Source organism: Entelurus aequoreus, linkage group LG03, assembly GCF_033978785.1.
Source record: "Entelurus aequoreus isolate RoL-2023_Sb linkage group LG03, RoL_Eaeq_v1.1, whole genome shotgun sequence".
Lineage (NCBI taxonomy): Eukaryota > Metazoa > Chordata > Actinopteri > Syngnathiformes > Syngnathidae > Entelurus > Entelurus aequoreus.
Window position 1 is genome coordinate 17,442,904 of NC_084733.1, and position 18,449 is coordinate 17,461,352.

The 18,449-nt window shown below is 37.6% G+C and overlaps 2 protein-coding genes and 1 long non-coding RNA gene across 3 annotated transcripts in view; all 3 read right to left on the reverse strand.

Annotated features, from left to right (window-relative positions):
• The window catches only part of LOC133646237 (serine/threonine-protein phosphatase PP1-beta catalytic subunit-like), a 32,720-nt gene extending 21,566 nt beyond the window's left edge, over positions 1-11,154 (reverse strand). The window contains exon 1 of the mRNA XM_062041399.1: positions 11,034-11,154. Coding sequence (XP_061897383.1) covers positions 11,034-11,133 — 100 coding nt within the window. The 5' untranslated portion in view covers positions 11,134-11,154. The remainder of the gene's footprint in view (positions 1-11,033) is intronic.
• Positions 11,155-11,606: 452 nt separating this feature from the next.
• LOC133645580 (uncharacterized) lies at positions 11,607-12,327 on the reverse strand. Its single transcript, XR_009825141.1, has 3 exons — positions 12,281-12,327; positions 12,066-12,145; positions 11,607-11,892 (listed from the first exon to the last, which is right to left on the reverse strand). It is a non-coding gene; the product is annotated as an uncharacterized LOC133645580 (long non-coding RNA).
• Positions 12,328-15,597: 3,270 nt separating this feature from the next.
• Positions 15,598-18,449, reverse strand: part of LOC133645581 (phospholipase B1, membrane-associated-like) — a 55,072-nt gene continuing 52,220 nt past the window's right edge. Inside the window, exons 43-44 of the mRNA XM_062040424.1 lie at positions 16,360-16,434; positions 15,598-16,278 (exon numbers count right to left, since the gene is read on the reverse strand). Coding sequence (XP_061896408.1) covers positions 16,015-16,278; positions 16,360-16,434 — 339 coding nt within the window. The 3' untranslated portion in view covers positions 15,598-16,014. The remainder of the gene's footprint in view (positions 16,279-16,359; positions 16,435-18,449) is intronic.

An 18,449-nucleotide genomic window follows, 5' to 3' on the forward strand; every position in this document is an offset into this window, starting at 1 on the left:
CATCATTAAAGTATTAACAATGCTGCCGTCTATGTGCATTCATCACAGCACTGACACTTCCACAGTGAAAATAACTGCATCGAATAAAACACATTTTATTTCCTGCTGCTTCAAAGTGTGCCAAGGACACTTTATGTTGCCAAAGTGGCTTGCTTGGTCCACCACTCAGAAACGACCTCTTAGGGGAACATTATTAGGAAGATAAACTAGAGATGCAAATCATATTCTTTTTTTGTTGTTGCTTTAACACCCTGCTTGCTTGCAATCTGGTCGTCCCACTATAACATTTTTTATTTAACAACTGGCTGCCCAAGTTAGCAAACATGCCCATGTTGCTCACCTAAAAGTTAAATATTAAAATGGTTCACATAACGACCCAGTTTTACATCCCCTGGGAGGTTTCGTATTTGCTCGGGTTTGTTTGTCAGTTAGTTGGCAACATAACTCAAAAAGTTATGACAGTACTGTGATGAATCTTTAAGGAAATGTCATAAACGCAGTAAGGAACAAGTGATCCGATTTTGGGGGTGATCCGAAGCACCATCTTAATATATGCATATATATTTTTTGTCCTGTCCAGCCACTCAGGCAAATCAAATTGTTGATGTAGATGTCTATATCTGCTGTACAGATTTACTTTACAAAAGAGAAGTGTGGGATACTTCTTTTGTTGCCTGTTTTGTGTTTGACTTTATTAAATAGATGTATTTAATGTTTGGGCCAGCCGGACCGGAGCAGGAAGGGACAGAAAGAAGAAGAAAAAGAAGACAGAGGTGGAAATCGGACAAGAGGGAGATAAGACATAGACACAAACAACGACAGCACAACATCAGCAAATACTATATGTACAAATATGATATGAAAATGATAGCAGAGAAGCGGTTAGTGAAGTAAATATTAAGAACACAAAAATGAAAATGAACAAGTGTAAACTTCTTCTCACTCCTTTTCAAACATGTGAAATAAAAAGAAAAGAAAGTCCATTGTTCATTTTCTTTTTTTATTCTCCATTGTTTTCATTTTGTTATAATGGCTGTTAAGGCTATAGCACTGTATTGGATCAGGTTTGCTCTTGGTTTTTTTTGCATATTTGAAATAAAATTTAAAAAAAAATAAAATATATATATCATCATATCATGAAAATTAACATTATAGCACTACAGATGAATCTATAAAAATACCAATAGAAATAGCACTATTGATAATGAATAATAATAATTACCTCTATTGTCAACAATACAATTGTTGCAAATGCAACAATACATATATGTAATGAACACTTGAATTACAAAAGAAAGTAGGTGAATGGAGGAGAGTAAAGAGAAGCAAACTATATTAACCTTGTACATTGTTACAGTAAAAATAAGTTAAGCTTAATCAGTGTGCCGTGTTTCACCCAGTTTCCCCACAGGGAATGTTAATATATGTTTGATGAAACGTGATTATATGCATGAGTGTATATGTGCTTGTGTATGTACAGTATGTGAATAAGTATGTTTGTAGAGTGAATGTGTACAAGTACCTATGTGCGCGCGTATCTATCCATTTTCTACCGCTTGTCCCTATACGGTATATCAATATATATTGCGGTAGACAATATAATAATAATAATCAATGTGAACAAAAAATGTGTTCAACAAAACGTTCAAGATTTTCTTTTCTTCTGTCGAAAGTTGCAAAGCAAGGTTGGTTGTATGAACAAAGACACTCGCTCTCTGGTAACCGAGCAACGCAGGAAGTGATCACTGCTCAGTGGGAGTGACACGCTATCAGCCAATTAGGTAAGAGTATCAACTATCTATTTGGTTGCGCCATGTTGTTGTCTCACGGTTGATTCTTTGCATGGCGTGAAAAAACATACTAAAAATGTGTGCTTCAGAGAGCGAATTAATTGTCAATGAAACAGCAAAAGTCACATCAGCTTTTTGGGTTTTAAAAAACACGATAGTAAGTCTAATGTGTTGTGTAAATTATGCAGGGCGCCCGCCCCACCAAGACCGGTAATACCACACCACCTTCAAGTTCAAGTTTCAAGTTTCATTTACACAGACATTTAAACATTTGGCAGATAACGAGAAAACATGTTTTATACATACAGTCTAAAATGGAATAGGCAGAATCTAAAAGGTTATTACACATATCTCAGAGTATTTACAAAATAAAAACAGAAAAAACTACTAATGTGTTATGCATGCAGTTGTACATTATTTTGTTCTGTTTTGTTTTTTTGTTTCCCGTTCATCACAAATACATTTATGAAAAAGCTCCATCATATTAATGTTACATTCTTAGCATCCATTCTCAACATATTCTTTAATAATTAAGCCACACTCACTCCTTATAGCACAGCCGTAACTTCTTGGCATGAAATCTGCAGAAAATAGTTCTTCTCTGGTTTCTCTTTGTTTACATTTTCACACTTTGCACTATTTATTAAAGCATTTTTTACATATTCCTTATATTTGCACCTCCATTTTAAAGAGATTACAGTTAAGTGTTCAAATTGATTGTAGAATTGTATTAACATTGATTGTTTAAGTGTTTTCCATGGTTGTGTTGACATTTTCTTTCCTTTTTGCCTTGATAGCGGATGGGATTATAATCAGAGCACGGTTACATTTGAGAGCTGAGCTCACTGGATCGGTTCGCAGCTGAGTGTGAAACGACTGGGATGAGAATCAGCACCTTCAAGTCCGAGCCCATGGTTCTCGCCCGGAAAAGGGTGCAGTGCCATCTCCGGGTTGCGGAGGAGACCCTGCCCCCAGTGGAGGAGTTCAAGTACCTTGGAGTCTTGTTCACGAGTGAGGGAAGAGTGGATCGTGAGATCGACAGTTTTCAGCCTTGTTGCCCAACCCTAGTAGATATGATATCAAAGTTATGTAACGATGAAGGTTTACATTGTTACATTAAATTTCTTTTTGTAAATAATGCAGATGTGCAAAGGTTTTTACGAGCTGGAAAACATCTGAAACGTTTTCCAAAAGCTGGAATTTAAATGTTTTAAAGACACGGCCGACGTCAAAACAATGTAATGAAGAACACATCCAAACGGATAACGTGACATACATTCTTTGTAAATGTTAAAAACCTTTTCATTAGCTGTAAACGTCACAGAAGCATTGAAGTTAAGTGAACATCTAAGTGAAAAGGTCAGTTAGAATAATACATAATGTTGGATGTAGAGAACATACCAACCCTTTATTTATTGATTAAAAAATATTGAAATTCAGTTCAATGCATTTGTAAACAGTTACAATTATGCACAAAGCAAACTATCACCTGCTACCCAAAAATGTACAACAATTCTTCTCAATAAAAGAGGAGAAATATAACCTTAGAGAAAAATCTAACTTAAAACATTAGAATACACTTATAACACTTAAATCATTTAGCATATCAGTCAGTATGTGGAATTAAATTATGTAATGGATTAGCTAGTGCTTCTCAAATATTTTCTGTTGCGCCCTCCCATTGCTAAGTAAGAAGAAAATACTCTCCACCATGACTAAAAATAATATAATTTGTCTATAAAATTAGTATATAAGTATACCTCTGCATAACATTGTAAGCTTATTAACATTAAAGAAAACAACACACCGGTATTTCCTCGTCTCCCACCGTGGATCCAGTGAAGCCAAGTGCTACATACGCTTCATCATATTCTGGTATGGCAAAAAAAGGCATGTTCTGAGTTTGAAACATTTTGTTTTATTTGCACAGCTATGTTATTTTAAATAAAAATAATATTTTTCTATTTTATTTATGTTATGTCATTCTGTGCGACTTAAACAGTTTATTTTCTGTGCTGTTAATACCCATCTTGACTATCTGGGTTAATAAAAGTCCCACTGACTGTTTACAGTACAGTTGTCATTCACTTCGATTTCAGTGAATCACCGGAAAATATATCGAGATATATATCGAATATCGAGTTTAAGTAAAAATATATTGATATACTTTTTCGTCCATATCGCGCAGCACTATGTACTAATATGATACACTTTAAGAGGCTGTTCAAACAACAAATGTTTACAAAGTACAAGAAGAATTTTGATAGACATTGTGAACTTTATTGAAAAAGAGATATTATTCACCTCATTATGTGAATCCTAACTGAACAAACTATTTATTTAAGAGAACAGTTGTATTTAGAATTCTTTGACATAAATTATCTTATGAAATGAAAACGGAAAGCTATCATAATATGGGTGTAACGATTCATCGATATATCGATTTATACTCCTTAGATTCAACTACATCGATCTGTGTTCGACAAGTTTGCCTTCCAGAAGATAGGTATCGATCCAAGATCGTTTTAAAGAGGGATTGATCCATTTTATTGATACTAGAAAGAGGAGAACATCGAGTTTAAGAATGTCAGACTTTATATCAAGTTCAGCAATTTTAATATTAAGGACGTTAAGCCACAAAGGACCCAGCCCATACAACAGAAGTGACAACGGAGCTGGTTAGTTACAGCGACGCGATGACTTCCGTAACACAACATGATGCGACAACACTACAACTGGCAGCCAAGGAAAAGTAATTTCATGATTAACAAATACAAACGATGGGTCAATGAGGCTATGGGAATTAGGAAGCAGGGGCCAACACCATCAGCAGGGATGAGGGAGCATGGATACATGCTTCCGCACACCTGGGACGCTGTCCTTCATCGGCGATGCCACAGAGGAAAACAGATACCGTATGGCCAAATCTGGGAACTTTATTTAGCAGGTAAATCTACTGTTAAAATGTTGCTTACTGTACTTTTGTTGTAAATTGCTTGAACGTTGAAAAGTGTTTCCTCATGTTAATTAAACCGAAAGTGTTGGTTGCACTTTATTCAAATAAAATGTGAATCTATCGCCCATTAATGGTTTACTGCTTGTTTGTATCCATAATTATGTATACCTAATTCCCTTTTAAGAAATAACAGCAATATAGGAAACTTCAACTGCAGTGTCCAGTATTTATTTCACACTAACGCTGCTTTTTTTTTTTTTTTTTTACTAATAAAGTTACTGAATCAATTTTAACTCACTGAATCATTCCGATCGTATCTGCAACCACTAATTCTGTATCGAATCAAATTATTGTTAAAACTAATCGTTGCAAACCCCAAGACAGTGTAGGCGTTAACACACTTTTTGTGGCTTTTTACGCATTGAAATCAGAAAGGATGAGCATTTCCGGTGGGACGCAGATTTTTTTTTTTACCGACCCTGCCTTCTTCGGGTTAAAACTCTGGTTTGCTTGTTTTTTTTATCGATTATCGCTTTCCGCCTGTGTTTTGTTTGTTTATATTTGCCGGGTCAAATTTCCGTCTCCGTTTATTGCGTTTTTGTTAGTCGTAAATTCTGATTCGCCGAAAGTTTTATCAATCACAAATACTGCCTCAGTTTGCACTCGGACAACTTTACCGCGAGGAGCTGTCAAAAGCAAGAATGAGGTGAGTGTAAAGTCAACCTTTTTAGCTTCATCCTGTGCCATGTCTCCAGTAAATGAGTTGTTTTAGGCTTTGTGAGTCCATGGAAACTTCACTTTTATCTCCTGCTGGATCAACATCGTTCGAGGATGGAGACAGGCTAGCTGTTAGCTTCAAGCTAACCAGCACCAGACCAGACTCCTCCACCCCAGAAACATACTTTGCAGGTCAACAAACGGGGAAAATATGTGCCTTTTGAAGTGTTAATGTGCGAGGAGTGTTCTAAAGGAGTCTCTTGGAGAAGTGGCTGTCAAGTTAGCAAGTGTCGCTCGCATCGCTGACAGTGAGGTCATCACCATCATTGCTTACTGAAGCAGAGATGCTGACTGTGCCTTATGATACCATACCATACCAACTTTATTTATAAAGCCCTTTAAAAACAACCACAGTTGAAAAACAAAGGGCTGTACACCACAAAGAAATAAAGGCAAAGGACAGACTAAAAAATAAAATTTAAAACAGAAGTAAAATACACATTAAAAAAGCAAATACAAAATTACCCTAAGAACAATTTTGTTAGATAAAAAGCAGTTAAAAAAGTTAAAGGTTAAAAACAGTTTAAAGTCTCATGCTGGGTTAAAAGCCAGTGAATAAAAATGGGTTTTAAGAAGGGTCTTAAAAATAGCCAAAGAAGGGGCCTGTCTCACATGGAGTGGAAGATCATTCCAGAGTTTGGGGCCCGCAACAGAGAAGGCTCTGTCCCCTCTGAGCTTACGCTTGGATTTGGGTACCTCCAGGATCAGCTAATCAGCTGACCTGAGGGACCGGGTGGGGGCATAGAGGTGGAGCAGCTCAGAGAGGTAAGGTGGGGCAAGACCATGTAAGGTTTTAAAAACAAGATAATTTTAAAATGGACTCTAAAAGACACAGGCAGCCAGTGGAGGGAGGCTAAAACAGGAGTAATGTGCTCTCTTTTTCTTGTGTTTGTTAAAAGTCGGGTGATAAACGCGCATGCGTCGCCAGGCTCTGCTTTTTATCGATAGACTTATAAGATTTAATTTTTTATTATCTATAGCAGGGGTGTCAAAAGTAACATAATATTGAATCAAAATTAATGTTTTTATGAATTATTGACTTATCCAAGAATCGGATTACTTCACATCAAATATTCCACTTTGAAAAATATTTTTGTGCGTTTGCCATAAAAAACAGTTTTCTTTGACAAAAGGGGCAGAAAACAAACAAACATAAAAAAATAAATTAGAATTAGAATTGACAGATAAATCTGAAGTTGATGTAGACTCTAGAGATTTAAGCGTTACATAAATAATGTATGTATGACCTGGCACACGATTATCATAATTTCATGACAGAAGCAAACAACTTTTTACACTTTTATACTGAAATAAATACACCTACAACTTATTAAATATAAATATAGAAAAAACTACCGGCAGCGGTAAAGTTTAGATCCATGAAGGAAAAAAAGTGAATGAATGTTTATAACTGAATAAATGTATATATGCATACAAATTTGTTTTCTTTTGTATTATTTTTTTTAATGAATTAAGTAACGTTTATGACAACCTTTTTCCAAAACACAATATATAATGTGAGATATAACAGGATAATGCATACATTTATCATTTGTTGTCAAAACGGTTACAAAACAGTGGGACCACAAACATTTACTGTGGGACCCCATTTTTATGACTTGATGGGGTTCCCTAACCCTAAATTCCTAGCGCCAACACTGCCAAGAACAGTGTTTTTCAACCACAGTGCCGCGGCGTGTCATGAAATACAGCCTGGTGTGCCGTGGGAGATTATGTGATTTCACCTAACTGGGTTAAAAATATTTTTGCAAACCAGTAGTTATAATCTGCAAATAATGTGCCGTTGTTGAGTGTCTGTACTGTCCAGAGTAACCGTGTAATACTCTTCTATATCAGTAGGTAGCAGCAGGTAGCTAATTGCTTTGTAGATGTCGGTAACGACGACGATGGTTTGTCGTGATCACAATATGCAGACGACAGCAAAGACTTACGGTGTGTGGAGCAGAGATGGCGTCTACAGAGTACATCCGAACATGACATCACAATCAACAATGTCCCCACAAAGAAGGATAGCATCCGCAAAACTTAATCAAAGTCTTGATTGCTAAAACAAAGCAGGTGCGGTGAATAGCGCTCAAAGGAAGACATGAAACTGCTACAAAACAAAACAGGAAAAGCCACTAAAATAGGAGTGCAAGACAAGAACTAAAACACTAGACACAGGAAAACACCAAAAAACTTAAATTAAGTCACGGCTTGGTGTGACAGGTCGTGACAGTACACCTACTTTAAGACAAGAGCTATAGTGATGCATGCTTGGTTATAGTTTGAATTCATATCAAACAATTGCGAAAACAACTTTTTATTGTCAATATCGGCTTCATTTTTTAATGGTTTCTGCTGGTGGTGTGCCTCCGGATTTTTTCAATGAAAAAAATGTGCCTTGGCTCAAAAAAGGTTGAAAAACACTGGCCCAGAACAGTGGTTTTCAACCACTGTGCCGTGAGATAGTCTGGTGTGCCGTGGGACATTATGTAATTTCACCTGTTTGGGTTAAAAATATTTTTTTGCAAACCAGTAATTATAGTCTGCAAATGATGTGTTGTTGTTGAGTGTCGGTGCTGTCTAGAGCTTGGCAGAGTAACCGTGTAATACTCTTCCATATCAGTAGGTGGCAGCCGGTAGTAAATTGCTTTGTAGGTGTCGGAAACAGCGGGAGGCAGCGTGCAGGTAAAAAAGGTGTCTAATTCCTAAACCAAAAATAAAGAAAAGTGAGTGACCCTAAGAAAAGGCATTGAAGCTTAGGGAAGGCTATGCAGAACAAAACTAAAACTGAACTGGCTACCAAGTAAACAAAAACAGAATGCTGGACGACAGCAAAGACTTACTGTGGAGCAAAGACGGCGTCCACAAAGTACATCCGAACATGACATGACAATCAACAATGTCCCCACAAAGAAGGATAAAAACAACTGAAATATTTTTGATTGCTAAAACAAAGCAGGTGCGGGAAATATCGCTCAAAGGAAGACATGAAACTGCTACAGGAAAATACCAAAAAAAGAGAAAAAGTCACCAAAATAGGAGGTGGTGACAGTACACCTACTTTGAGACAAGAGCTATAGTGATGCATGCTTGGTTGTGGTTTGAAAGTCATATCCAACAATTGCGACAACGGCTTTTTATTGTCAACGGAGTTTCGTTTTTTAATGTTTTCTACTGGTGGTGTGCTTACGGATATTTTCAACGCAAAAAAAATGTGCCTTGGCTCAAAAAAGGTTGAAAAACACTGGCCTAGAACAGTGTTTTTCAACCACTGTGCCGCGGCACAGTAGTGTGCCATGAGATACAGTCTGGTATGCCGTGGAAGATTATGTAATTTCACCTGTTTGGGTTAAAAATATAGTAATTAAGTATACTAATTATAGTCTGCAAATGATGTGTTGTTGTTGAGTGTCGGTGCTGTCTAGAGCTCGGCAGAGTAACCGTGTAATACTCTTCCATATCAGTAGGTGGCAGCCGGTGGCGAATTGCTTTGTAGATGTCGGAAAAGCGGTAGGCAGCGTGCAGGTAAAAGGGTGTCTAATGCTTAAACCAAAAATAAACAAAAAGTGAGAGCCCCTAAGAAAAGTAATTGAAGCTTAGGGAAGATTATGCAGCACGAAACTAAAACTGAACTGGCTACAAATTAAACCAAAACAGAATGCTGGACGACAGCAAAGACTTACTGTGGAGCAAAAACAGCGTCCACAAAGTACATCCGAACATGACATGACAATCAACAACGTCCCCACAAAGAAGGATGAAAACAACTGAAATATTTTTGATCGCTAAAACAAAGTACATGCGGGAAATATCGCTCAAAGGAAGACATGAAACTTCTACAGGAAAATTCCAAAAAAAGACAAAAAGTCACCAAAATAGGAGGTGGTGACAGTACACCTACTTTGAGACAAGAGCTATAGTGATGCATGCTTGGTTATGGTTTAAAAGTCATATCCAACAATTGCGACAACGGCTTTTTATTGTCAACAGAGTTTTGTTTTTTAATGTTTTCTACTGGTGGTGTGCCTCCGGATATTTTCAACGCAAAAAAAATGTGGCTTGGCTCAAAAAAGGTTGAAAAACACTGGCCTAGAACAGTGTTTTTCAACCACTGTGCCGCGGCACACTGGTGTGCCATGAGATACAGTCTGGTATGCCGTGGAAGATTATGTAATTTCACCTGTTTGGGTTAAAAATATAGTAATTAAGTATAGTAATTATAGTCTGCAAATGATGTGTTGTTGTTTAGTGTCTGTGCTGTCTAGAGCTCGGCAGAGTAACCGTGTAATACTCTTCCATATCAGTAGGTAGCAGCCGGATGCGAATTGCTTTGTAGATGTCGGAAAAGCGGTAGGCAGCGTGCAGGTAAAAGGGTGTCTAATGCTTAAACCAAAAATAAACAAAAAGTGAGAGCCCCTAAGAAAAGTAATTGAAGCTTAGGGAAGACTATGCAGCACGAAACTAAAACTGAACTGGCTACAAATTAAACCAAAACAGAATGCTGGACGACAGCAAAGACTTACTGTGGAGCAAAAACAGCGTCCACAAAGTACATCCGAACATGACATGACAATCAACAACGTCCCCACAAAGAAGGATAAAAACAACTGAAATATGTTTGATTGCTAAAACAAAGCAGGTGCGGGAAAAATCGCTCAAAGGAAGACATGAAACTGCTACAGGAAAATACCAAAAAAAAGAGAAAAAGTCACCAAAATAGGAGGTGGTGACAGTACACCTACTTTGAGACAAGAGCTTTAGTGATGCATGCTTTGTTATGGTTTAAAAGTCATATCCAACAATTGCGACAACGGCTTTTTATTGTCAACGGAGTTTCGTTTTTTAATGTTTTCTGCTGGTGGCGTGCTTGCGGATATTTTCAACGCAAAAAAAATGTGCCTTGGCTCAAAAAAGGTTGAATAACACTGGCCTAGAACATACGTTACCAATTGCTATGATACGAAAAGTGGTAGGGTTCAAATAAGCTTTGCTTCCTCCTACTTATTTGTTCCTAAATGTCATGAGAAATGACCACATGAAAACGTGTCATATTGCAACTGTACACATGTTCCGAGGTATACAAACAATAACAAGTAACGTTGGTAACGTTCCAGAGTCATTTGGACGCATCTAAACACACACGTAACTGCCACTCCTTCTCGGTGTAACGCTAGTTCCATACCCCGAATAACAATGTGGAATATACCGCGCTAACACAAGCCAAACGCGAAATACCAAAGTAGGTATTAGACGGTTATTAGGCGGTTTACGACGCGTTTTTTAACGGCGACACGTAGGCGTTCACCCCGCCGACTGTTTATAAACACCAGCGGCTCCGAGCTAGCTGGCAAGGAAACGCCGCTAGGCTAACGTTAGCGAGAGCCCACTAGTTTTTTGCGACGTAATTGCGGCGAGCGGACGGGAGAACCGGAGAATAACGAGTCCGAGTGAAGGCCAACACAACCGCTGTGACGTTCGAGAGCTTTCCCTTAAATCCTCCTCACCTTCCAAGAGCCGAGAGATGAGGCTGTCCACGTTCAATTCACCCTCCGCCATCTTCGCTTTGATGGAGTACAAGTGTTGGCCGCTTGCATTTCTCCTCATGCACGCTGGGAGTCGCTGTTGTAAACCCGGTTACCAACAACTGGATTTATTTTATCATTAAAATATTCTTCAAATATCTTGTCATTTCCAATTCAGTAATCCTAAAGTGTCATTTGAATACTATTGTTTTAATTAATATCTCATTTAATTAGCTGTTTTTAATTTGTGTTTTGTCATAGTTCAACAAATTAGACTTAGACTTAGACTTCCTTTTTATTGTCATTCAAATTTTAACTTTACAGCACAGATAAGAACGAAATTTCGTTACATAAGCTCATGGTAGTGCAGGATAAAAAAGCAATAAGGTGCATATATAAATAAATAATATATACATTTATATATATAAAATAAATAAATATATATAAATATATATAAATAAATACATAGATTACTGTACAGATAAATATGTGCACTTTTCCCCATGCGTCCACGTTTATGGATGGATGTTATATTGTCTTTTTTATTCCAGCGAGTTAATCCATTTTGGGGGGAGTTGAGGGGATTCTTTAATTATGATGCGTTCAAGAATCTCACGGCCTGAGGGAAAAAGCTGTTACAGAACCTGGAGGTTCTGCTTCGGAGGCTGCGGAACCTCTTTCTAGAGTCCAGCAGTGAAAACAGTCCTTGGTGGGGGTGGGAGGAGTCTTTGCAGATTTTCTGAGCCCTGGTCAGGCAGCGGCTTTTTGCGATCTCCTGGATAGGAGGAAGAGGAGTCCTGATGATCTTTTCCGCCGTCCTCACCACTCTCTGGAGAGACATCTGATGTCAAATGATGTCATAGTTCATTTAATTAGCTGCTTCTAATTTGTGTATTGTCATAGTTCAACAAATGATGTCATGCATATGTTCCTTTTTGACTGTACTTGAATGTATAATAGACTGTATTTATATTATTCACATGTGAATAATGCTGTATAATGCACAGTACACACCTCTGTACATAGGGGAGACAGAGGTGGACAGGGTGAAAACCTTTAAATTTCCTCGGGACCCACATCAGCGAGGACCTCACCTGGGATCACAACACCCAACAAACAGTAAAGAAAGCCCAGCAGCGACTGTACTTCCTAAGAAGGCTGAGAAAATTTGGCATGCCACACACAATTCTCAGCAACTTCTATAGAAGTACGGTTGAGAGTGTCCTTACCAGCTCAATCACGGTCTGGTATGGAAACTGCGCTGCTAAGGACAGGAAGGCACTCCAGCGAGTGATTAAAACTGCTCAGTACATAACCCCCACCCCTTTTTTACTTTTATCTTTTGAACAAAAGACAGCTACCATGACCACCCCAGAACTGTGAACCATCACTGTAGACACTTTTCACCTTTGATCACTAAAGACACTTTAAACTGCTGCTGTGACCCAATGTCACCTCCATATTTATACTGTTGACTGTGAACCAGAATGTGCAATAATGTTATGTTACTCACTGTGCCTTGTATATAACATTTTTTATTTTTATTTTAGCTAAGCACGGTGTGACTTGTTGAAGGGTGGACTAGCAAAGTAAGATTTTCATTGTACGGCAAACTGTTTAACTGTGCATATGACAATAAACAATCTTGAATCTTGAATGTGAATAATACTGTATAATAGACTGTATTTATATTATTCCCATGTGAATAATGCTGTATAATAGACTGTATTTATATTATCCACATGTAAAAAATACCTAAGTGTTTAAAGTATCAATGATTGCCACACACACTAGGTGTGGTGAAATTTGTCCTCTGCATTTGACCCACCCCCTGGGAGGTGAGGGGAGCTGTGGTGGTCATGCCCGGGAATCATTTTTGGTGATTTAACCCCCAATTCCAACCCTTGATGCTGAGTGCCAAGCAGGGAGGTAATGGGTCCCATGACTCGGCCGGGGTTTGAACTCACAACCTACTGATCTCAGGGCGGACACTCTAACCACTAGGCCACTGAGTAGTACTGTTTATTGAGAGCGAACTGTGGTGCTGAATTCAATCAATAAATTACTGTCTATTCTATTCTATAGTTCAAAGAAACTTGCCTTGTCATAGTTCAAAGAAACTTATCAAGAAAGCTGGGATAGGCTCCAGCACCCCCTCGACCCTGAAAGGGACAATCGGTAGAAAATGGATGGATGGATCAAATATCTATATATATATCACATGGACAAAGATAAGACCTTCTGAAGGAAAGTTATGTGGTTAGATGAAACAAAAAATGAGCTGGCCAACCACAATATCCAGCAATATGTTTGGAGGAGAAAAGGTGAGGCCTTTAATCCCAGGAACACCATTCCTACCGTCAAGCATGGTGGTGGTAGTATTATGCTCTGGGCCTGTTTTGCTGCCAATGGAACTGGTGATTTACAGAGAGTAAATGGGACAATGAAAAAGGAGAATTTGATTTAGATTTATTTATTGGTCCCTGTTGGGGATATTAATTTTCACTTACCTCCAAATTCTTGAGGACAACCTAAAATCATCAGCCCGGAGGTTGGTTCTTTGGCGCGGTTGGGTGTTCCAACAGGACAATGACCCCAAACACATGTCAAAAGTGGTAAAGGAATGGCTAAATCAGGCTAGAATGAAGGTTTTAGAATGGCCTTCCCAAAGTCCTGACTTAAACGTTTGAACAATGCTGAAGAAACAAGTCCATATCAGAAAACCAACACTTTTAGCTGAACTGCACCAATTTGTCAAGAGGAGTGGTCAAAAAAACAACCAGAAGCTTGTGAATGTCTACTAAAAGCGCCTTATTGCAGTGAAACTTGCCAAGGGACATGTAACCAAATAATAACATTGCTGTATGTATACTTTTGACCCAGCAGATTTGGTCACATTTTCAGTAGACCCATAATAAAATCATAAAAGAAGCAAACTTCATGAATGTTTTTTGTGACCAACAAGTATGTGCTCCCACAAAAAAAGAAGAGTTGTAGAAATTATTGGAAACTCAAGACAGCCATGACATTATGTTCTTTACAAGTGTATGTACATTTTTTACCACGACTGTATATATATATATATATATATATATATATATATATATATATATATATATATATATATATATATATATATATATACTGTATATACTACATGTGTGTTTGTGTGTGTGTGTGTGTGTGTGTGTGTGTGTGGGTCTGGGTGTGTGTAGAGTGCAGTTGTCCCGCAATAATGTTATTATACAATTGACCAATCCAAAGTGTAGTTCTGTTAGATATCAATCCTATATGTTGAAACACTAGGATTTGTGCCTTCTAGGATAGGGTAGGATATGAAATAATGTGTTCATACCCCATCCATACATCCATTTTTTACCGCTTGTCCCGTTCGGGGTCGCGGGGGGTGCTGGAGCCTATCTCAGCTGCATTCGGGCGGAAGGCGGGGTACACCCTGGACAAGTCGCCACCTCATCACAGGGCCAACACAGATAGGTGCGCCTTATATATGAAAAAAGATTGAAAATAGACCATTCATCGGCACTGTGCCTTATAATCCGGTGCACCCTATGGTCCGGAAAATACGGTAATTCAAATAAATGCATAACTTACTATGAGGCTGTATAGCAGGGGTGTCCAAACTGTTTCCACTGAGGGCCGCACAAGGAAAAATTAAAGCATGTGGGGGCCATTTTGATATTTTTCATTTTCAAACCATAACAAAATATATGCATTTTTTAATTTAATTTACCTTTAGGGGTCCCGGGGACCATAAAGGGTCTCAGTCATTAAAATGTTAAAAATAAGTCAGATTATTATTTTTTTTAAATTATTTAACGCTTACAGTAAATCTCTATATCAACTTCAAGTTGATATAAAGTAATACAAATTATTATTATTATGTTTTATGGCTTTTCTGTCAAAAACAACTTAGTTTTTTTATAGTAAAACTGAAATATGCAGTATTTAGTAATTAGAGCCCTAAAAGATCAATAATGCAGGACACCATTGATTTTCATTATTTCATATTTTTGAGTAATCACAGTGAAAAGATAAATAAAAAATCACTAAATATATTTGGGATCCAAAAGGTGCCCCACTCATAAAGAGATACATTTTTATTAGGTTTTTCTTTTACTTTCAACACTTAAGTTACGAGATCAACTTCAGATATATCTGTCGATTTTATGCTGGAACTATTATTTTGTTTGTTTTATGCGCTTTTGTCAAAGAAAACTTTGATGTTTTTATATGGCTACTACACAATATATACAATATTCATTACCACATAAAACATTTTAAAGTGAAATATTTGAAGTAATTGGAGCCCTGAAAATAATTCATTGTAACATGGATTTTGTGTCATTATATTTTTTTTTTGAGCAATGGCAAAAAAAGAAAAATGAAGAAAGACAAAGAAAAAAAAACAGCCTGCATGGCAGCTTTTGTGTCAACATTGCAACTTTTTCTCGTTAGATTTCCCCTCATTCCACTTTTTTTAATGTTCTTTTTTATTTTTACAATAGTATTTCCAGAATGTGTGGCGGGCCGGTAAACAATTAGCTGCGAGCCCCAAATGGCCCCCGGGCCTGTTACATAGGCTCGAATTGGACCCAAAAAACAAATACAATTCATATTTTATTCGGAAGACTGGCACTTAATTTGATTTGTCTTGATTGGGTTGTCAATTTAGTTGTTAGACCAGCTACAACACTTAAATAATTGTAATAAAATATTTTTTTTTTTTGTACATTTGAATAGAAAAAAATGACAGTGAAATTGGGTGATGCAGGATATTGTACAGTACTTGAATTTGACGACTCTGCATACCTGCACTATCTCCATGAGATCAAGTAAAAAGAGCCGCAGTAAATTCATGCGCCATTTTAAAGGGTGATCATTGTGATTGTAGTGTGGAGAGGTGACTTCCCATCGTGTGGGGGGGGGGGTTGTGTTCCATGTTTTAAAACAAGGCGCTCTTCATCTCCACTGTTGTCGCGTTCATCCTCATCTTGCTCCTCTTGGCCTTGCAAGTGAAGAGCAGCCAGGTGAGGCCCCAGCCCAGGAGGAGGCCGCAAACAGCCAACACTGCAGCCAGCCATAGCGGTGCACCCTCGGGGCAAGTTGGTGGCGCGGCTGCGGTGGGCGTGCTGTGAGTTGGTGGTGATGTGGTGCTGGTGTCCACACTGGGCAAACTGTTGACCTTTGTGAAGATGTAAGGATGCTCCTGCAATACACGTTGCAGGTACATTAAGCACACCAGATAAACAAAAACAGTGTGGGAAACGGTGAGCTTGTGATTTCATACCTCTGTGGGACACTTGATTCTATTTCTGGCGTTTGTGAAAAGATTATACGTCTGCTTTTTCCCCACCGGCTCCAGCTGGAAAGAAAAACAACAACGCATATTTACGTTGCAGTGGAACCTCAAATCGAAAACATTTATAAATCCACCCAAAATACACATTTAAAGTAATGTTTTGATTTTCCCTAGCTTACAGCAGTCTTGGTCCATTCATATGGGCAGCAGCGTTACTCAGTTGCAATGCACTTTTCTACCACTTGTGGCAGTAATGACAATACCAAACAAACAGAAGAAGTCTGGAGCTAAAGCCATAGAGATGTTTCTTTACGCTAAAAAAATAAAATGGTGAATTTGTTTTCTCATTTGCACTTTACTGTAATCGGCAGTTTATTTAAGAAAGATACCGTAAATTACGGGCTATAAGACGCTACTTTTTTCCTACGTTTGAACCAACGGTGCAGCTAATTTAACACCTCTAAAGCAGGGGTGTCCAAAGTGCGGCCCGGGGGCCATTTGCGGCCCGCAGCTAATTGTTTACCGGCCCGCCACACATTCTGCAAAAATTGCAAAATTGATAATATTGCAAAAATTAAAAAAAACATTTAAAAATAGTGGAATGAGGTGAAATCTAACAAGAAAAAGTTGCAATGTTGACACAAAGCTGCCATGCAGGCTGTTTTTTTTTTCTTTTGTCCTTGTTTATTTTTCTTTTTTTTGCCATTGCTAAAAAAAAAAAAAAAAGACTAAAAATCTATGTTATAATGAATTATTACTTTAAAAATATGTTTTATGTGGAAAAAATATTGCATATATTGTGTGGTTGCCATAAAAAAACATCAACGTTTCATTTGACAAAAGAGCATAATACAAACAAAATAATAGTTGAAATGTAAAATCGTCAGATATATCTCAAGTTGATCTCGTAATTTAAGTGTTAAAAGTAAAAAAACCCTTATAAAAATGTATCACTTTATGAGTGGGGGACCTTTTAGATCCCAAATATATTTAGTAGGATTTTATTTAACATTTCACTGTGATTACTCACAAATATTAAATAATTAAAATCAATGGTGTCCTGCATTATTGATCTTTTAGGACTCTAATTACTAAATACTGCATATTTCAGTTTTACTATAAAAAACAAAGTTGTCTTTGACAGAAAAGGCATAAAACCTTTTTTTTTTTTCTTTTTTTTTTTAACTTTATATCAACCTGCAGTTGATATAGAGATTTACTGTAAGCGTTAAATAAAAAATAATAATAATTTGACTTATTTTTTACATTTTAATGACTGAGACCCTTTATGGTCCCCGGGAGCCCTAAGGTTAAAAAAAAAAAAAATCCATATATTTTGTTAAGTTTTGAAAATGAAAAATATCAAAATGGCCCCTCAGTGGAAAAAGTTTGGACACCCCTGCTCTAAAGGCTTAGTGGCCACATGCGTGGACAGCACCTTTTAGCTCTCATTTCCAAAATTGTGTACACTACTGAATTGGGGTCTTATGGCCGCTTATGTGGACACTTATACTGCCATCTGGTGGTGTCAGAAGAGTATAACATACAATGGAAATCGGGGGGAAAAAAGTGTAAAAATAAGAATTAGCATGTAACTAAACATGAAGTACATGTTTGTGTACTTATGGATTAAGTACATCATATAAAAAGATGATTCTTAGTTTTTATTCTATTTAGGGTCCAATAAGCCCAAATAGCAAAGAGAAATAAAAAAAGCATGTAAACAAACAGCTTGGGCCTTAAGAGGGTTTAAGGATTTTTCTTTGCCATAATGTTTTGTGTTCAATAGTTTTCATTAAACCCAAACAGAGGACTGAAATTGTGTGTTATTGTTTGTGCTACGTTGGACTGCAGGGTTGAAAATGTACTTCAATCAATGAAAGTTTGTTCATGTAGCTCTAAATCACGAGTGTCTCAAAGGGCTGCACAAGCCACAACGACATCCTCGGCTCAGATCCCACATCAGGGCAAGGAAAAACTCAATCCAATGGGATTATGAGAAACCTTGGAAACAATGAGAACCCCCCCCCCGGGGGACCGGTGCAATGGACGTCGAGTGGATCTAGCATAATAGTGTT